At 35.5% G+C, this 22168-nt stretch overlaps 1 protein-coding gene across 12 annotated transcripts in view; it reads left to right on the top strand.

Moving 5' to 3' along the window:
* The window catches only part of MPDZ (multiple PDZ domain crumbs cell polarity complex component), a 162116-nt gene that overhangs the window by 38135 nt on the left and 101813 nt on the right, over positions 1-22168 (top strand). For all 12 annotated transcript variants that reach the window (XM_019415501.2, XM_019415498.2, XM_019415506.2 and 9 more), the window contains exons 4-10: positions 13746-13955; positions 14583-14722; positions 15351-15564; positions 16318-16446; positions 18755-18961; positions 21362-21476; positions 21827-21915. In XM_019415501.2, the coding sequence (XP_019271046.2) occupies positions 13746-13955; positions 14583-14722; positions 15351-15564; positions 16318-16446; positions 18755-18961; positions 21362-21476; positions 21827-21915 (1104 nt within the window). The remainder of the gene's footprint in view (positions 1-13745; positions 13956-14582; positions 14723-15350; positions 15565-16317; positions 16447-18754; positions 18962-21361; positions 21477-21826; positions 21916-22168) is intronic.

Raw genomic sequence — 22168 nt, 5'->3', positions numbered from 1 at the left:
GCCATGTGACAAAGTGACATCAGCTTCCTGTGCCCATTTCCATATATTTATACTTGTCTGTAAGGTTTTGTTTTATTTTTCTCTAAGCAGACTGTGAACTGTGAATCAGTTTTATTTGTCTTCTGGAAAAGTGGGACCGATAGAAAAAACACTACAAACATTCTAACATGTTGTTCGTCTGAGTTTTCGATTCTAAATTTCTATTTGTCCTGGCATTTAAAATATATTAATTTACTGATTTTTGATACCTTCACCCCTTTAATGTAGAAAGTTTTAGCATACTTTGATAAGAATATTACTTTTGGTCAAGCTACATTCCTTAAATTTTTTTTCCCTTGGAACTTTTGCTAAGAAAGCACAGAAGTGTTGAGATTTAAATAAAGAAAAGACATTCTGCAAATACACATCAACACACATGCCTAGACCGTGGTGTGTATGCTGCATTCCACTTGCCATTTGTTCTCACCAAGCATAAAAAGGAGTTGTAGAATTAAGTGCATTTCACATTTGTTTGGAGACCATTTATTGCTTTTTGGGATAAAACCATGTCATGTTCATCTTTGACTGCTTTGTGCCTAATACATTTCACCCAAGGTCAATAAATGATTGCTCGATTAAGGAATATGTAAATATTCATGAAAATTCAGAATTGTTATACATCAGTGATTATCTTTCCTTGCCAGAGAACTAATCTTTAATATAAATAAACTAGCCAAGTAACTGAAGTTACTTTGAAGACCTTGTATTTTTCTTACTAGCCATATTGGGAAGATGCACCACTTTTCACCGTCAACATCATAGCAATTAACAGCTATGGAATTCTTACTGTGTGCCAGAACTGTTCCAAGTACCCGTTTTGTCATTACAACAATACTGTAAAGTGGTAGATACTAGGAGATAGAGGGAGTAGATAATGTTACCTTTCTTCTTTAAGGGATAGGGAAATGGAGGCACAGGGAGGTTGAGTGGTGAAGCTAGTATTTTGTTTTGTTTTTTAAATATTTACTTTTGGGAGAGAGAGAGAGAGAGAGAGAAAAAGAGAGAGAGAAAGAGAGGGAGACAGAATTCCAAGGAGACTGTGCTGTCAGCACAGAACATGGTTCCATGGTTCATGGAACTTATGAACCATGAGATCATGACCTGAGCCGAAACCAAGAGTTGGACATTTAACTGCTGAGCCATCCAGGTGCCTGAACCTAACTTTCCTTTAAATGGTAAGCTTAAAATTTCTGTAAAAATTTTATTTACATAAATACAATTAAATAAATAAATAAATAAATACAATTTATTTTTATAAAATTTACAACAATAATGAAAAAAAGTTTAAAACTGTTCTAAACTGACTATTTTAAGCTCAGTTTCTATTGCAATCTTTACTCAAGTATTCATATATATTTTAGGAAAATGGGTCGAAGGGAAGAATTTGAATCTTTTTATCTATGAGTATTTCTAAAGATTTTAGTGAAATTTAGACTTTTAAAAAATTAGTTTATAAATACACATGGAGCCCCCTGCTTTATGATGCCTCAGCCTGACATTTTAGTGCCGTATGCCTTGTATATTGATCCTACTTAGTATCTTTTGTGGTGTAGTTTTAAAAATAAATCAAATTTTCATAGATGCAGCTCTGAATGAAGACTGAAACGTTATAAAATAGCATAACTTGCCGTGTGGCCATTCATTTAACTTAACAACATCACCAAAGTTGTATAAAGGTACAAAGTTGACCATTTTGTTACTTGATCTTGTCATTTAATGGCCTATAACAATACACATTACTTTAGGTAGATTTTTGATGATTTATATATATCTTTCTAAATATCAAAAGGGAGAAGACAAGAAGAGTCGTAGGTACTCTTTAATTCATTTTTTTCTTTGTGTTTCATCTTGGGTTTCCTGGTTGATCATTTATCCTTTTTATATAGCACATGGGAATTGTAAGACAAATGTGCCTCTGAAACTTTGTACTTGTATCCACATAGAAAATTCCACATGCAGAAAATTTACATTTTGATTACTCAGAATGACTGCCTAAATGTTCTTGGGTTAAGGGATTATTTTCTAGATTCAATAACCTTATATTTTAAATTTGTCAGCCAATGATCATCAATGGCTACATTAAGAATATCTGTAAATTCTCATCCACTATCTGCCTTGCTATTCCAAGAACTCATAGCTATGAAAAGAAAGTTTTCTATCTCAGGAGGTGGGTTAACTATGCCTGGTAGAGTAATTTTATAGGATATCTAACATATTAGTGATTATGCAAAGCATTTTATATGTTTAATTTCTGTCCTGTTACCTAGAGCCCAATGTCTTGGACATTTGAGGTACTCAGTAAGTATTTGAATGAATGAAGAGAAGTTTTCATAGAAAACATGAAATTATGCTGATTCCATCAGAAAATACCCCCCCCCCCCCCCGTACCATCTTATAATTTGCTGCTCCATTTTGTATCTTGTTTAATACAGGAGCTATGAGGTACTTTATGTCCAAAATAGTCTCGTCACATTAAGCTAATCCCCGTTGAACATGCAACTCAATTTCTTTAATTAGCTTTAAAAATAAGGATCATTAAATCAGAGTGCCACCATCAATTACTGTGCAAGGGTTTGCCTGTTCAATAATGCATCAGAGTTGTGCTCTAATCAGTATTTCACTGAAAGATTTATGGAAAAGGAGGCCTCCCCTGGTTCCAAACTTGAAATGCAGTTCTATTATGTGTAAAATTTTTTTTCCTCTGATTGCTACCATTTTAGGTGCTGTATTTCATTGAATACTCTCGGTATCCTGTCTGTCTTTGCATTTCATGTTTGGGATCAGTTCCAGAGAGTGTTTTACAGCAGTTTTGTAAGTTCACAAGAAAATAAGCACTTTTCTTCCTCTGCAAGAAGAAAAAACAAGGCTCAGATTAAAAACAACAGTCTGCATTTCTATGAGGTGCACCTGTTATGGCAGATTCCCCAGAGTGCCTTATTTCTTATTTCTCATTACATTAAGGAGTAACAAACAAACAGAAATTGGGAAATTGAACTAGCAATATTTGTTTATAAATTTGTTTAAAGTCTACCAAAACTAGGACTGCAAAAGCAGTGGTCATTTTCTTACTTAATTCAAGATAATATATATATTTTAGCTTTTAAGTGATAGAAATATCCATCAAATTATATAAGCATTTGGGTCACTGTATTCTCATTGCTATTCTAGCATTCAGAATAAGTCAAAATAACAGGACCATAAACAGGTTTTGATAATCTGTATAAAAATGCTTTAGGAAATTTGGTTTGGTCCTAAGCAATCATTTTTCTAGACAATTATACGAGTACTTCTGGAAAGGTTGATGCTAGCCTTAAAACAGAGTTAATAATATTAACTTCATTTTCAGTTAACAACCCAGAATAGATGGAGCATAAGAAGTCAATATTTCAATATTTTGTAGCAGATTAGTTAAGTGAATCTACATATTTGAGAATATTCTATTTTGTTAAACTTGAGAGCATAGATCATATTTTTATGATCAACATATTTAAGACATTGATCTTTTCGAGTATTTTTGGATTGACATTAGTTTTACAGAATAGGTATTGTTGAAAAAAAATTATAATTTTGAAACCTCATGTGTCAACCTTGTATCAGGGTAGATCAGAATACTTCAGTATAAAAATATTAGATAGCGTAATGATTATTTTTTCTTCTTGTAATGTGCTGTGCAATCAAATGATTACAAGTTGCAAAAATTCATGATCTTTGAGGAGGAAACATCTACATATGCTACAGAGGTTAAAACACACGTGCTGAGGATTCATCTTGACTTGAGCACTTGTTGAAGGATTTCTTCTGTAGATGGGAATTAGCCAGTGGAATCCGTATCAAGCCTGCAGAGGGCCATCCATCACAGTAATGGTCTTGGCTTCGTCTTCAGATACCTAGTTTCTGTGTTCTCTTTCATTTAAGGTGAGTGCCTGGTAATTGAACTTTAAATTCCGAGTTTCTGTCAGGAGATTTAGCTTAATAATATGGAGGTTGTTCAAACCACCTTCTTTCTTTCAGAGAAGTAGGGTTTTGTTGTTGTTGTTGTTGTTGTTGTTGTTGTTGTTGTTGTTGTTTTATTAGTCATTGGAGTGCCCCAAGTTCTTAGCACTTACCTACCTTGCAAACTTAAAAAAACATTAGAATTAACATAAAGTCAAGGGCAAAACTATATAGCTCATGGGTATTTTATAAATGGAATGTACACATAAAACTCTTCATCTAAATCAAAGTATAGAAAGTTACTAAAACTCCATCATACTCTGTATCCCCTCAGTCAGTCCCCATCCTCTACCCCAAAAGAATCACTATTTTTTTTCCAGGCTGCGTGAGATAAAATTGACATGTAACTGCATAAGTCTAAGATATGCAAAGGGATATTTGATACACATGTGTGTTGTGAAATGATTACCAAAAATGAGGCTAGTTAACACATCTGTCACCTCAGTAATAACCTTTCTTTGTGTATGATGAAAACATATAAGATCTACTCACTTCACCACTTTCAAATATACCATAGAGTACTGTTAACTGTAGTGACCACAGTGTACATTAGATCCCCAGAACTTACTTACTTATAACTGGAAGTTTGTACCCTTTGATCAGCATCTCCCCATTTTCCCTGCCCCTGGCAACTACCAGTCTTCTCTCTGATTATGTGAGTTTGGCTCATTTAGATTTCTCGTGGAAGTCAGATCATATACTATTTTGACTTTTATCCCATGAATAAGTATTTGAATTTTACATAAATACAATATGAGTATACATGCTTTGTTCCTGGCTTTTTCTTCACTTTGTGTCTGTTATATTTCTTCATGTTGTTATATGTAGCTGTAATTCTTTTCCACTTTTCATTGCATGAATGTACTAGAATATATCTGTACTTTCTTCTGTTGATTGTAATTTTTTCCAGTTTTTTGCTATTACAAACAAAACTGCCATAAACATTCTAACACATGTCCTTTGATCTTCATAAGTGTACATTTCTCTTGGATGTTTACTTATGAGTGAAATTTCTGGGCCTTAAGGTATTTTTTTCAGCATTTGTAGATTCTGCCAAATTGTTTTCCAAAGAAGTTGTAGGTCTACGTTCTCACTGTAATGTAAGAAAATTCTCATTGTTCTGCCTCATTGCTGGTACTGTCAGCTTTAAATTTCTCTTTTTCCATTTCTAGCCACTGTGGGGGGTATGTTGTAGTATCATGTGATGATTAATGATATTGAGCACCTTTGTGTATGCTTATTGATCATTTTGATATCCTCCTTGGTGGAGTTCTGTTTAAGTCTTTTGCCAATTTTTCTATTGGTTTGTGAGTCTTATTGATTTACAAGAGTTTGTTGTTGTTTTGTTTTGTTTTTTTTTTGTTTTGTTTTGTTTTTTGGTTTCCTGAATACAACTTCTTTGTTGGATATTTGTATTGCAACTTGTTTTTTCTGCTTTTGTCTTGCCTTTTGACTCTGTTAGTTATATGTTTTGATGACAAGAAGGTTTTTTTTAATTTTAATAAAGTCCAGTTTTTAAAACTTTTCCTCTATGTGTATACACTGCCTTTTTTGTCCTACTTAAATCATTGATTATGCCAAGGATATAGAGATTTTTCTCTCAGAAGCTTGCTTTAGCTTCTAAATTTTGGCTGTTTTGTGAGGTAAAGTGTGTTTGTGAATTAATTTTCCATTTGAATATCCATTTGAACCAGAACCTTTTATTGAAAAGACCATTCTTTTCTCCCTTACATTGGCACAGTAAATCATGTGGTCATGTATATGTGAGTGTTTCTGAACTCTATGTTGTATTCCAGTTTTTTCAAATAATTTTATTATATTTTAAATGCAATCTTTTTTTAAAGCTTTTGATTTTCTAATTGTTTTTTTCTTTTCTAGGAATATAGTTTCTTTTTTATATTGATTCTATCAAATTTATTTAGAATTTTGTTCAGATCTTTTATATCCTTACTAATCCCCCCCCCCCCATTCTATTAGTTACTGGGAGAGATGTGTTATAATCTCTAATTAGGACTTGGATTTGTCTGTTTCTCATCTGGATTCTGAGCCCTTGTGCCTTACGTGTTTTGAGGTTATATTTTTAGGTGACTGAGATTGTCTTATTTCTACTGAATTGACCCTTTATCTCTATGAATCATCTGCCTTTGTCTCCAGTAATGCTTCTTGCCTTAAAGTCCACTTGCCTGGTACCAGTTTAGGTGTACCAGGCTTCTTCTGGTTGATGTATGTATGGTGGGTCTTTCTATTTTCATCTTTATCTTTTTTATTATTAGTCATATCTTTGGTAAACAGCAGGTATTTTGTTTTGTTGTGTTATACAGTGGGGCAATTGTAGTCATTTAATGCAATTATTGATAAATTTTTATTTTGATTCATTATTTTTTTCTCTTTGTCTTATTTATTCATTTTTTTTTCCTTTTGGTATTAGTTCACTTTTAAAAATTTAAAATTTGGTGTCTTTTGTTTTCTTTTTTGAGAGACAGAGTGCAAGACAGAGTGAGAGAGGGAGACACAGAACCCGAAGCAGGCTTCAGGCTCTGAGCTGTCGGCACAGAGCCTGACATGGGGCTTGAACTCATGAGCCATGAAATCATGACCTGAGCCGTGAGATCAGGACAATTAAGCAACTGAGCCACCCAGGCGCCCCTAGTTCACTTTTTATTTCATCTTCTTCCTCTATTAGCATGCTATTTATACTTAATTTTATTATTCTTTTAGTGGTTACCCTAAAGATTAGAGTGAGCATCCTTGGCCTATTAGAGTCAACTTTTAAAAAATCTTACAATAATTATAAATTCACAGGAGGTTTTCAGTATAATAGAGAGGTCCTATATGCACTTCACCCAGTTATCTCCAGGGGTGATGTCTTGGTAATTCTAGTAAAATATCAAAACCAAGAAACTGATAATGGTACAATGTGTGTCCATTTCTTCAGTCCATGTCATTCTCTGGCATACATTTGTGGAGCCACCATCGCAATCTAGGTACTATTTCATCACCACAATGATCTCTCTGTGCTACTCCTTAATAGTTATACCCTGTTCCCTTCCTGCCACCACCCCTGTCCTCTGGCAACTTTTTCCATCTTTATAATTTAACCATTTCAAGAATTTTATGAAAATATCATCATAATGTATGTGACCTTTTGAGATTGTCTCATGTTTTTCATTACTCATGACACTCTTGTGATCTATCCAAGTTGTTGTGTATATTAATATTTTATTCTTTTTTGTTTAGTATTATTTGCTGGTAGGGGTACACCTCTTGAGAGATATTTTGTTTGTTTCTAGGTTTTTACTTTTGTAGATAAAGCTTCTGTGAGCATTGCATACATGTTTTTGTGTGAATGTTAAGTATTCATTTCTATATAATAAATGCCTAAGGGTGTAATTGACATGTTGTATGGTAAATGCATGTTTAGTTTTTTTTCAGAAACTGCCTAACTCTTTGCCAGTGGGGCTGTACCATTTCACATTCCTGCCAGCAATGTGGGAGAAATCCATTTTCTCCACATTCTTACTAGCACTTGGTGTTACCACTATTATTTATTCAGTCATTCTGATAGATATATAGTGATATTATTTGTGCTTTTAATTTGCATTTCCAGGATGGATAATAATGCTGAACATATTTTATGTTCCTATTTGCCATCCACACAACTTTTTGGTGAAATGGTTTTCCTTTTTTAAGCCAGACCTGAGTCCTTTGTCAGATATATTACCCTGAAGTTATTTTGATTTTATTTTAATTGGAACTTTTACTACTTCTTGGAAAATGAAAGAAGCTTAGTACAGTTCAACCTCATGTACCCTACTCGTGTCTTTTATGTAATTGACATGTACTTTCATTCTACTTATATTTAAAACCCCACAAATTTTATTTATTGTTTTAAGATATTACCATTGATTTACTCATATTTTTATTTTCATTTATTTATTTTAAGTATATTTATTTATTTTGAGAGAGAGAGTGTATGTGTGCACAAGCTGGGGAGGGGCAGAGAGAGAGAGAATGAGAGAGAGAGAATCCTAAGCATGAACCATGAGATCATGATCTGAGCTGAAATCCAGAATTGGATGCCTAACTGACTGAGCCACCCAGGTGCCCCTGTTATTTTATTTTATTTTATTTTATTTTATTTTATTTTATTTTATTTGAGAGAGAGAGAGAGACAGACAGACATTGTGTGAGCAGGGGAGAAGGGCAGAGGGAGAGAGAGAAAGAATCCCAAGCATACTCCACACTCAGCATGAGCCCGATGTGGGGCTTGATCCCACGAACCTGGGATCATGACCCGAGCCAAAGTCAAGAGTCGGTCATAAAACTGGACTGAGCCACCCAGACACCCCTACTCACATTTTTAAAACTTGTTTTTGTGTGTGTGTGTTCTTCAGTCTTTTGTGCTAATGTAAGGAAATTCCATGAAGGATCTTTATTAATTCTAAGAATTTACTTGTGCATTTCTTTTGTACAGTTCTGAAGCAACACTGTGTGTGAGTATGTGTGTAGGGAAGGTGTTCTGAAAATGCTCAGGTGACCTTTTTTTGTTGTCATTTTGTACTTTTTTATTCTATTGTCTTCTGTTTTTCATTGATTAACTTGAAAAGTCAGCTGTCCGTTTTACTCTTCTCTGAAGATAAGGTTCTTTTTTGTTCTGGTGACTTTTAAGATCTCCCCTAGGTCTTGGCTTTCAGCAGTTTTACTATGACACGCTGTGGTAGTCTACCTCTGGGATGGACACCAATATTCCCTGCCATCTGGTATTCATGCTTTTGTGTGATCTCTTCTCTTTGAGTGTGGGGTGGGTTTATTGATTTACTTCTGATGAATAGAATATGGCAGAAGTGGTTGTTTCTTTTTGACACCTTCCGAGTTGATCTCACACACAGCTCTTTATATAAATTTTCTAATTGATCTCAGTGGAAGGGTTACTCTGATACAGCTATTCCCACAGGGTGGGCTTAATTATATATAGAACGAAAGAGAATTGTTTATTTTCCTGGCATGCTATTGTAGAAGCAGCAGCTCTCTTAGCAACACCTCCAGATGAGTGGCTTGCTTTTCAGTAGTCCTGGAAGGCATAGTGACCGATGCTCAGAGCACAAAACACTTATTTCTTCAGACATGTCCTGTGTGCCACCTGAGGGCGCAGTGTCACCTGGGGGGCAAATGTACATTTGTCAGAGTCCTTTTTAGAGCTGTTTTGCTAGTCATAATTTTTTTTGTAACTATGTGACTCCATTACATAACATAAAAGTTATGGCAACAACTTTTTCCATGAACATTTACTTAAATTCTCTTGAAAGACTATGTAAATGAATTGAGAAAACAGTTGTTGGTAAATTTTTTTTTTTTAATTTTTTTTTTCAACTTTTTTTTTATTTTATTTTTGGGACAGAGAGAGACAGAGCATGAACTGGGGAGGGGCAGAGAGAGAGGGAGACACAGAATCGGAAACAGGCTCCAGGCTCCGAGCCATCAGCCCAGAGCCTGACGCGGGGCTCGAACTCACGGACCGCGAGATCGTGACCTGGCTGAAGTCGGACGCTTAACCGACTGCGCCACCCAGGCGCCCCAGTTGTTGGTAAATTTATTGGGTGTGATCAAACTGTAACATTCTGAAGAAAGATCTTCTAAACATCGAGATTTTTAATGAAATGGTTTCTCAGGTGTCCAAACTCTTGCTCCATCTTAAAGAGACTGAAATTAAAAATAATGCCATATTACTTGAGTGCAGTTCATGCAGGAAAGAAGGTGGGGACCTCTCATGCATCAAGATACTTGTGAATGAATACATACATGCTTTGGATCAAAGTGCTTTCCAAGTTAGGTATTTGTCCTTTGTTATGATTTCTGCTCAGTCTGACGTTTTGAGATAACTCAACCAATTCCTGTTCTGACTGCATCTTATAAGAGGACTTCACCTGTACTTCTAAAAACTGAGAGGTGTTTCATCCTGCCTTTTTACAAAGACTTTGACAACTTTTTCAATTGACTGATTTACATAACCTTCATTTTATGTTTTAGGTATTAGCACTAATTAAAATCCATAAATTAGGTTAATCCGTCTATTTACCAAGAACACAAAAGGACCTTTTAGATTGAAATACTCAGCCAGAATTTAAACAGAGAGCAGATAATTACTTGGTGACTCTTGCTCGTTTACTAGCAACTTACATAAATTATACAGATTGTTTATCTGTATATAAAAATCACCAGATAGTTGTGTTTTCTTCTGTTTATTTTATATTTATAAACCAAGATGGGAGTCAAGCTTTTTTATTAAACATTTATGCTGTGTCTGCTATGAACAGGTCTGTCAAGGCAAGTAAGATCCATTCCTGTTTTTCAAGATTATATATAGTTCAGAAAGCCATTTTAGTAAACAGTTATAGCAGAGTTGAAAGGTGTGTTTGTGCTTTCTCCTATGAATGCAAATCTGCACATTTAAAAACAACTCTTTGGTATAATGATATAATTAGGTTATAGTTTTTAAATATGTAATCTCTTTAACCCTTGCTCTTCTATTTACATAGACCTCAAGGGCCAAGAGGAGTTTGGAACAGTTATTGACATTGGTTAAACCTTTAGCAAATTTGGAGAAAACATTTGATATTCAATACTTTTAAATGATTCTCATAGTGTTGTACTTTTCTGGTCCTGTAATTTCACTCTTAGAGTGCCTTCATACGTGGTCTTCTATGATATCAGAGCTTCTGTTTCACCAGTCAACTTCATATAGATAAACTTTGTGTTCTTGGAATGTGATTTGTTCATTCTGGCTTACCGTAGCAGAAGTCCAAATATTTTTCTCCTGTGCAAACATACCATAGGCATTAGGTCTTGGTGTGTGGGATCCTCAGCCTGTCACAGAAATCATTATGCCATCTGCTTCAACCTGAGCGGTGTATCTTCTGCTGGCAGACTTTATTGAAGTTGCCATGGTTGAGGATTAAAAAAAATCAAGTTTGGCATACGGATCTTGCTTTTGAAAAAAATATTAATTGATAATGCCTGCTGTATATTGTAAAATGACCATTTGAAAGATTCCTAAAAGCCTCTTCTAAACACATTGATCTTTTTTTTGGTATTTAATCCATGATTGTAGATAGCCAATATAATGTTTGGATTATTGGTAACTTTGTTCACTTACTGAATCTTCTGTTCAATTTTAACGATAGGTAACAAACTCTTAGGCATGGATTGGTGATGTGTTGTAAAATATTTTTATTCCTCTGTCAATGTAAACTCTTTACCGAATGTCTTATTTCTGGAAATGATACCTCAAATGACTGTTTGCTATATGTATAATTTTTTTTAATGTTTATTTATTTTTAAGAGAGAGACAGAGTGTGAGCGGGGAAGGGGCAGAGAGAGAGGGAAACACAGAATCCGAAGCAGGCTCCAGGCTCTGAGCTGTCAGCACAGAGCCCGACGCAGGGTTCGAACCCATGAACTGTGAGATCATGACCTGAGCCGAAGTCGGACGCTTAACCAACTGAGCCACCCAGGCGCTCCTGTTTGTGATATGTATAATAGAAACATAGGAACACTGTGATGAAAAAAAATCTACGTCACAGTCAACTTATTAGACGTGTGACTTTGTGTAACTATGTCATCTGTAAAATGGAAATAATGATAGTTGGGATGTTGGGCAGATGAGATCAGAGTAGGTCCCTAAAAAGATGAACATTCTGCAAATGTGTATTGAATGCCAACTCTGTAAGGCACTCTTCTAGAGAATGAGGATATAATAGAGAATAAAATACTCAAATTCCTCCACTGGCAAATTCTACATTCTAGTCTGTCCCCACCAGCTGGGATGGAAGGTCTATGACAACAGGGTGCATCCAGGTGGTAATAAGTGCCATGGAGAAAAACAGGGCAGGGTAGGCTCATGGAGCCTAATGATGGGGTGCTCTCTTGGATAGCATTGTCAGGGAGAGCTTCTCTGGGGTGAAGTTGAGCACATCTCAATGAAATAAAGAAATAAGCATGTCGATACTTGTGGAAGGATGTATGTGGCTGATAGAAGAAGCAGGTTGGCAGTGTGAGGAACCATGAAGGGGCCAGTATAGCTGGAGCCTGGCAGGTGAGAGACACAGTGCAAGAGATGAGTTCAGAGACATATCCATAAAGCATCATTGATGTACTCTTTCTGATAAATAATTGTGGGTAAAAATTTACATTAGAGACACCCTACAGAAATAGGAAATTATTTAGCCTTAACTGGTGCTCTTTCTAACAGGTGTATACAAGTAATTATAGAATGTTTTTCCAAAATGGAATTATCTTTTTTTGTCACTGTTGGTACTTATGTGATTGTACCTGGAGTTAGCCAAACTGTGAGGTTTGAGGGCATAGTCCTCTAGACTTCCACCTCTGTTCAAGACTTGACACCAACAGCAAAGAGTTAAGATCTAACTATGGAGTTAGAGGGAAGAATCCACAAAAGACCATCCTCATTTCTGAGATGGGCTGAAAGTCCTGGATCTTCCTCAGACCATCTCCAAGTTTAATAATTCAGTAGAAGGGCCTACAGAACTTTCTGGAAACTGTTATACGGAAGCTTATGGTCCATTATAAAGAAAGGGTACGGGTAAAAAACATTAGCCAAAGGAAGACATAGTACAGGCTGAGAGGATTTCAAAATCCGAAGCTTCCATAAACGTTTCTTTTCCCAAATTGGTAGGCGACCAGTATGCATGGAGTATTGCCAACCCAGGAACCTTGCCTGATTTCGGTGTTCAGACATTCAATTACGGTATCATTTCATAGGCGTAATTGATCGCCTATGTGTTGAACTTTGTGTCAGTGTGGAGTGATATCTTGTAGCTTTGGAGCCCCCCATGAAGAGCAAGAAGACCCTCCTATCATTCTGGAAAGTCCATGGGTTTAGCGGTTACTTCCTAGGAGCTGAGGATGAAAGTCAGACCTGTCTTTGGGAAAGGCCAAATTCATTACTACATACATTGTTCTAAATAGAATTCAAGAATGTAGAAGGTAAATGGTGCCCTGGAATCCCCTCTCAGGGACAACTGTTATATTGGTTGGTGTATAATATTTCAGATGTTTAATACAAATGTAAACATCTTTTTGAATGTACATTGTATCGTACTGTGCACATTGATAACTAGCCTTTTTCACAAGTTTGTATAGAATGTATGATTGTGTGTGTGTGTGTGTGTGTGTGTGTGTGTGTGTGTGTGTTTTAATGATACCTTCAACACTGGAGGTAGTTTTTAAAAATTGTCCCATCTAATAAACAATACTGCATTGAGCTTCCTTTTATTTTTATTTTTTTTTTATGTTTTATTTTTTTTATTTTTGAGACAGAGAGAGACAGAGCATGAGCAGGGAAGGGGCAGAGAGAGAGGGGGACACAGAATGTGAAGCAGGCTCCAGGCTCTGAGCTGTCAGCAGAGAGCCCAACGTGGGGCTCGAACTCAGGAACTGTGAGATCATGACCTGAGCCGAAGTCGGACGCTTAACCGACGGAGCCACCCAGGCGCTCCTTGAGCTTCCTTTTACACACATCTTTGTGTATTATTCTCATTTTGCGCTTGAAATTAATTTCTTGAAATAGAGTTGCTGATTGAAAGGGTACAATACTGAAATTGTATATGTAACTTCATTATTACCCTCTTGGGATGTTTCCTATGAAATAGTTTATGGAATGTCAAAATTGTTAATAATCTCCTTATTGCTCCTAGGTAAACATTGCAACTTCGGCAATTTCAAATGTTGAATATGCCCACATTCCACATCTCAGCCCAGCTGTAATTCCTACTCTGCAAAATGATTTATTTTTATCATCCTCAAATAATGGGAATCTGGAAGCATTTACAGGATCTGGCACTCCACACATCAATGGAAAACCTGCTTGTGATGACTTTGATCAACTAATCAAAAATATGGCCCAGGTAAGAACATTTCTTCCTGTTAGTTATGATAGAACAGTGCAGTCAGGTCCTGGATAATTGGAAGAATATGCTTGTTTATATTAACATTATATAGATATAAACATATATTATTAAACGTATTTATGAAGACATAACATTTGAAAAAATTGAAATGGAAAAAAAGTGGATTTTGCGTCAGTTTGGATGGTTCAGAGATTTTTCTATTTCATTTTTCTTTATTTTTTTATTCTTCAGGGTCAAAATAAAATGTCTCATTGTAGGTGATGAGTGATAAAAGTTATCTGAGAAAATTCTTTGAAATTTTTGTTATTTTTTTTAAATTTTTGTTTTAATGTTTGTTTATTTTTGAGACAGAGAGAAACAGAGCATGAACAGGGGAGGGTCAGAGAGAGGGAGACACAGGATCTGAAACAGGCTCCAGGCTCTGAGCTGTCAGCACAGAGCCCGACGCGGGGCTCGAACTCACGGACCGTGAGATCATGACCTGAGCCAAAGTCGGACGCTTAACCGACTGAGCCACCCAGGCGCCCCTCTGTTATTTTTTTTAAACAAAGTAATACCATTAATAAAATAACTGAATAGAGTGATTGACTTTTAATTTGATTTCTTGCTTTGTTTCCTGAACAGGGTCGCCATGTAGAAGTTTTTGAGCTCCTCAAACCTCCATGTGGGGGCCTTGGTTTTAGTGTTGTGGGACTCAGGAGTGAAAACCGGGGAGAACTGGGAATATTCGTGCAGGAGATTCAAGAGGGTAGTGTGGCTCACAGGTGAGACTCTCATGGTATCTTCTCTGTGTTTGATACCACATTCAGAAGGTAGAATATAGAGAAACAAAAATGAATTAAAACAGAAACAATCTGTTATTAACCAGTTGTTAGAATTCTTTAACACTGCTATGGTAAGCAAGTTATTTTAAGGGAGAATATCTTTTAAATACAGTCATAATCACTTTTTAGGAAGAAAAGGAAAATTTAAGCAGAACATTATTCTCACTGTTATTAAAACGGCTCTTTTTGATTAGTTTAAAGGTTACTATATAGAAAAATATACAAATGACCCATGATTGCTTGAATTACATTTTTAGTAATATACTCAAAGCAGCAACTACATGTATACACTTTTGCTTTTATTTGTTAGTAAATAGGAATATCTAAGATAAAACGTATAAGTTGAGTGAGTAGCTGTAAAGGTGGCTTTTAAATGGGAAGGGTTGATTAAGGATGGACCGGCTGGAGCCAAAACTTATATTTTTGAAAGTAAAATTGTAGGGAAAAGCTTAAAAAGTGTGGACATTAGAAAACTGGATTAAAAATAACCTGAGAATATATGCCAAAGAAGCTTTCCTTTTCTTGAGAGCTGTCAGGTATCTTTTACCCCTTTTTTCCTTCTTGCTAGAGATGGAAGATTGAAGGAAACTGATCAGATCCTTGCCATCAATGGACAGGCACTTGATCAGACAATCACACATCAGCAGGCTATCAGCATCCTGCAGAAAGCCAAAGATAATGTCCAGCTAGTTATTGCCAGAGGCTCATTGCCTCAGCTCATCAGCCCCATAGTTTCCCGTTCTCCATCTGCGGCCAGCACAGTTTCCGCTCACTCTAACCCGGTGAGTCCGTAAGATTTTTAAAAGGGACAGAACATATTTTTCCATTCTTGTTGGTTGTCTATAGACCTACCTTTGTGTAGGTCCTATGTAGTTCTTGAGTTTTTCCCATTTTTTGCTTTTATCTCTCCCTAGCTTGGAAAGTTTGTTATTTAAGTCTATGTCTTCTAAATCAACTTTAACCTTTCTTTGTGTGATTCTTTCAGTTGACTGACTGCATTTCTCAAAAAAAAAATTTATTTCTTCAACAAATCAGATTCTATCTGTAGGCAGATACAGTCTTGATTTTGCTTTGTAAATTACAGAATTATACTGTTAGTGGTAGCTGTCAGTGACTTCAAAGGAATCTTGTAATTTGAAATTCTCTGAGTCAAGATTTTACTAAGATTTTACTAAGATTTACTAAGATTTTACTGCTAAGATAATCTTAGCAGGTGATGATTTCTCCTTGATCTTTGTCTTTTTTTAGAAGTTCTAGAAAGGATCTTGCAAATCAGTGCCTATCTTCAACTGATTAAATGTGGTCACTATAAAGATGTATTGATAATTTCAAGAATGATTATATCAGTAGCAGTAACAATGTGTTGAAAGGGAAGTATACTAAATAAAAGGGACATTGTTAAGGCTTATTATTATGTCTGAACTCCGTTATTTAATATTAATCACAAAGTAATATTCACAGAAATCTCAACTGTAATAGAACTTTTAGTTTCCGCAGATTTTTTTTTCAAATTCATACAGGAGTTTTGTTTTCAGGTTCACTGGCAGCATGTAGAAACTATTGAATTGGTGAATGATGGGTCTGGACTAGGGTTTGGCATTGTCGGAGGAAAAGCAACTGGTGTGATAGTAAAAACCATTCTACCTGGAGGAGTAGCTGACCAGGTAAGCTATTCCAACAGGTCTCTTATGCCGTTTTATCAAATTGTATGCCTTTATTCATTCATTCATTCATTCATTCATTCTAAGATACAGACATTGAGTGGGGGAGGGGCAGAGAGAGACTGGGGGAGAAAGAATCCCAAGCAGTTTCCACACTGCCAGCAGTGGAGCCCAGTGTGGACTCACAGTGTGAGATCATCACCTTAGCTGAAACCGAGAGCCAGACACGTAAGTAATGGAGCCCCTATGCCTTCATCATTTATATTTTGTGTTAGAAGAAACTTTGGCTTTACATAATGTCAAAGAAGCTGAATGAGAATCTTCTGTTTTGCTGGGCATTTTCTAAAGTGTTTTCTTAGATTTGGGAGAAATACCTTTGAAAAGGGACATTGATCTTAAGTTACAGTTTTAGGCAGTGATCTTAAGACTCTTGTAGAACCATAGATTAAAGTCCAGGTTATGGTTTTGATCCTTGTAGAGGTAGCTACCTTTTATTTTACAATCATGTATCCTATTTATAAACCTACTTAGCTGCTGTATAGCCACAAGGTATTATGGAAAGAAGAATACTTTATTACTGAGAGAAAAAAAAACAAGATTCAACTTGTCCCTTTAGTGATGGGTCACTTGTGTCTTCTTTGTAAAAGCACAGCCTATTTTTATCTCTCGGAGTAGTTGGTTAAGGCATTGCCGTTTATGCTATGTGACATTGCTGGAATATATGAGAGAAAAAATGCAAAGTTATTATATATTTAAATATTTAAATATTTATATATTTAAAAAATTTTTTTTAATGTTTATTTCTGAGAGAGAGAGAGTCAGAGTGTGAGTGGCGGAGGGGCAGAGAGAGAGTATGACATAGAATCTGAAGCAGGCTCCAGGCTCCGAGCCATCAGCACAGAGCCTGATGCGGGGCTCAAACTCACGAACCATGAGATCATGACCTGAGCTGAAGTCGGATGCTCAACCAACTGAGCCACCCAGGCACCCCTGATTTATATTTTAATTTGAGAATTTCTAGTGTCAGAAACTTTTGCTGTTGTTACAACATTTTGTTTATAAATTTGTTTGTTTTTCCATGTGTATTTGAACTTAAACTAGGAAGGCAATTCATCAGATATTTCTCATATTCATATATACAAGCCTTGTTTAATGGCAGCTTTATCAGTAGAAGTATTAGCAGTAACACAATAATGTGCATATTTTCTTCCTTTTAGCTCTTAGCCAGCATGTACAGTATTGAGTGAAATTTCCCTAGGTGACTGGCTTGCAGTAAATTAAGCTTTATCTTCAGTGTAGAATTGCCCCGTCCAATAATATAGCCACATGTAGCTACTTGCTACTTGTAAAACTCAAATTTAAATTAATTAAAATTAAATAAAATGACAAATTCAGCTTTTCAGTTGGACTAGCCACATTTCAAGTACTCTGTAACCACATGTCACTAGTTACTGCCATACTGGATGATGCTGTCATTGAAGAAAGTTCTAGTATGGAGATAATAAGTCTGCTGTTTTTACTCCCCTTATCCATCTAAATTTTCATCTCATAAGGATTTCATCTGCAAATGAGTAGTTTTTTAGGGATATTTTTAATTGAAAACACAAGACAAAAAATTGTAGTATTAATTCAGTGCTTTCTTGTGTTCTGTACTATATTTTTTGAGTAATATGTATTTGCATAGTGACCTGGGCTTCATCTTTGCTTAGTGGCATTTTCTTCTTTTTCTGTTTCTCAAAAAATTTTCAAAAGGCTTCATATTTTCTTGCATCTGGTGGGTAGATATTGAAGTGATAAGCTCTTATCAACTATTGGTTTAGGGAATATTTGTGAATTTCAGTTACTTATATCACATTAAATAACATTAAGATGCTTCAAAAGGCAGTTAAAATAACAACCACATGTTTAATATTCCATGATTGGTAATTCACATGACTGCTATTTTTACATTATTCTCTTTCCCTCGTTTGGGATCTCTCTGATGAAATTAAAATATTAATATCCTGGGGGCTGGGTTGGCACAGTCAGTTAAGCCTCTGACTCTTGATCTCTGCTCAGGTCATGATCTCATGGTTTGTGAGTTGAAGCCCCTCATTGGGCTCTGCGCTGACGGCACTGAGCCTGCTTGGGATTCTGTTCTCTTTCTCTCTGCCCCTCCCCAGCTTGTATTCTCTCTCTTTATCTCTCTCTCTCTCTCTCTCTCTCTCTCTCTCTCTCTCCCTCTCCCTCCCTCCCTCTCTCAATATAAATAAATAAACTTAAGAAAATTAAAAAAAAATCAATATCCTGATTAACCGATCTCTTTATTCAGCATGGGCGATTATGCAGTGGAGACCACATTCTAAAGATTGGGGACACTGATCTGGCAGGAATGAGCAGTGAGCAAGTAGCACACGTGCTCAGGCAGTGTGGAAACAGGGTCAAACTGGTGATTGCAAGAGGTGCCGTAGAAGAAGCAGCAGCACCTGCCTCTGTGGGCATCACCCTTTCCTCATCCCCATCTACGCCAGAAATGCGGGTAAGTAGGTGGAAACATTAGGAGGAAAGTCGCAGGCACTAGCATTTAGATGATGGTGATGTTTAGAAACTAGTCTTAATGATATTCACATGTTAGTGCTAAAGAATGTAAATTCAAGTGTAACTGTGTTTCAGCACTGATATCTTATTAATTAGGAATAATGTGTAACAGATGAAAAATAGGTTTCTTTAAAAAATTCTAGATTACTGTTTTACATAGTAAACGTTTACATGAAATGTAATGTTACATGAAATGTTTACAGAAATGTTTCGTGTGCTTTCTCTAAGCAGCACATTTATGAGGATAATCTTTTGAAATAATGGACTAAATTTTAAATAATTATTTGCTACTGATAACTAAAATGTTTAATTCTATCTATCTCTTAACTAGAAGGCTCTAGTTAGGTGAGCTGGGAGTTCCAGTCATTCTCCTTCAACAGCTTTCCTTTTACTGACTTTGGATGGGGGGAGGAATAGGGGTGGGAGTATCAACAAAATAATTTTATCCCCAAATCTCTTAAATATTTGAGAAAATAATTACACCCAATTTCTAGATAAGCTTTATAGCAAATGCAAGTGCTACATTCCTTTCTGGTAGATCTAAAAACATCAATGATTTTTTTTTTCCTGTTAAAGTTTTTTCTAATTAGTTGCTACAGATTCTTTTTTTAATATCCTAACCTCCTCCACAAGCCCTTTAAAACTTTATTAGAACACTTGAAATTTCCATGATTCTGTTGTTTTTAGGATCGAGTTAGTTGCTATTTTTTGCAGAGAGAAAGAAGTAAAGAAAGAAAGCTTGTGTATGAAAGTATTTAAATCACATTCTTTTGTGGTAAACAAAACATTTTATTCAGCAATATATAAATGAATGCAATACCGAAAACCACTTGATGTAATTGAAAGCTTAGAAAAATATCTATTCTGTGCATATCATCATTTCTGAAGCTTGTGCCCCTTTTAAAACCATTCGATAGTCAAATTGCCACCCTCTAAAATAGCACTCGCATAAGTCTTATTAAAAATAGAAAACACATTTGTTTCAATTGAAGCAGATTTCATCCTGTCATTTTCTTGTAATTATCTAAACTTTAAACTTTTGCTAAGTTTGCACAGATAATTATGTGCAATGAAAAAAATAAATCAAACTTTACTATAAAATTATATCTCATTTAGATGGACTATCAGTGAGATACAGAGTTTGCTTAAAGAAAATCAAAACCATTACCAGCTCACTGCAACGTGTATGGGCATTCGAACCCATAACCTTCGTTCCGTTACGAGCTTTGTAGGATTCTCTGGGGACTCTGCTGGAACCACACAAGTATGTAATGCCAGTAGCTTGTTGGTGACATACCACACTAGTCCACCAGTGCTTAATTCAGAAAACCATGCCCTTCAGTCCAATATATAATTAATAACAACTCTACATGTTAGAGAAACTTGCTTTCAGCTGTCATTTCAGGAATGAAGATCAATGCAGAAAGGCATACTTTTCTTACAAAGAGCTTTTTATGTTAAAGTCTGAATTTATAAAACAAATACAGTAACAATTTTAAATAGCTTTGTTGCATTTCCCTGGCTTTCAAAATAATCTTCAGTCTATTAATAAAATACCTGGAAGATAGATTAACTCATATTCATGGTACTAGAATCAACTATCAACTTAAGATCATAGCAGCAACAACTTAGTGGACACTGTGGCTCCTACATTCTCCTGAGGATTTTACATGCTGAAAGGCCTTTTAAGAGCCTTGGTTTTGCAGCCAGCTTATCTGCATTTGAATTCTGCCTCTATTAGATTGCTTGCTGCTTGTCTTTGGTAAGGTTTATGTTCCTCAGTTTCCCCAGAGAAGAATTTATCAATTGTACCTAACCTCATAGGCTTGTTCTAAGGAGTAAATTAACTAAGACAAGTCAAGTGTCTGTTACATAGAAACCGCTCAGTAGATGTTAGCTGGGCTTGTTATTCTTATTCCTGATAGACAGTTGAGCCAAGTGATGCTTAGAAAAGTTCAGTGGCAAAACTGGATATGAACTTGTTGACCTGAATTCAAAATATGAGTTCTTTCAATTGTGGAAATGAATATAAACCATCTCCAAAAATAGAATTTGTTAATAACAGACTATTTGATTAAAAAAAAATTGTACAGACAAATAATTATGTATTTCTCTGATAAGGGGGTGTTCACCCTTACTGCTGACATTCCTTTTGAGTAAAAATGTAATGGACAGTTCATGTTGTCAACATTGAAGGAGTAGTCCCTGCTATAATTCTCTAGCAGAGTTATTTGCCATCTAATTACGTTGTATTATTCTTAGATAAAGGTTGTTGCTTTTTGAGTTTATCTTGTTTGTTTACATGTCTAATCGCTCTATTTGTTTACCAATTTTATTTTAGGTTGATGCTTCTACTCAGAAAAGTGAAGAAAGTGAGACATTTGATGTAGAACTCACTAAAAATGTCCAAGGACTAGGAATTACCATTGCTGGTTACATTGGAGATAAGAAATTAGGTAGTTTTAAACACTTTTTTTTTTCTACCTGAGAATTGCCTCTCATATCTTTTCTTTGTCTTATGAAACATTGAATCAACATTATTATGTATTTTCAGATTGTTGGATAAACTGATTGAAAACTTCCTTAGGAATAATTCAGTGTAGGAAACTCTGATACTGTATTTGACAGACAAAATCATTGTCATATTTTCTAGCCTAAGTTTCTGTTGGTTTTGCTTGTGTGGCTTGTTGATTTGTAATTATTCATAATTAGGACTTTATATTTGGAGAATGAAGGATGTATAGTTTTTGAGTGTGCTTTGTAAATAGTAAAAAATAAAATCTAACAACCCTATTTCTAATCTTAGAGCCTTCAGGAATCTTTGTAAAGAGCATTACAAAGAGCAGTGCTGTTGAACATGATGGAAGAATCCAAATTGGAGACCAAATTATAGCAGTAAGTAACACATTTAATAAGAGCTTTGTTAATTTTCATGGTTGAGAAGTGCATTCTCATAGTTTACTCAGTTTTGGGAACTACTGTTAGCTCCATACTAATTTAAGCTTTTTGGTAATTTGAGGCTATCATTACAATTACCCGTTTTGTTATTTTGTGAAAGTAAGAGCATTGGATAGAAGCTTCACTGATCTCAAGTCTAAATATTAGAATAATTTCTGATATATCTGATTCCTAGTTGTAATGAACTTGT

The sequence above is a fragment of the Panthera pardus genome, unplaced genomic scaffold, assembly GCF_024362965.1.
Source record: "Panthera pardus isolate Hobbes unplaced genomic scaffold, ASM2436296v1 HiC_scaffold_20, whole genome shotgun sequence".
Lineage (NCBI taxonomy): Eukaryota > Metazoa > Chordata > Mammalia > Carnivora > Felidae > Panthera > Panthera pardus.
The sequence above is the reverse complement of the archived record's forward strand: the minus strand, read 5'-3'. Positions and strand labels throughout refer to the sequence as shown.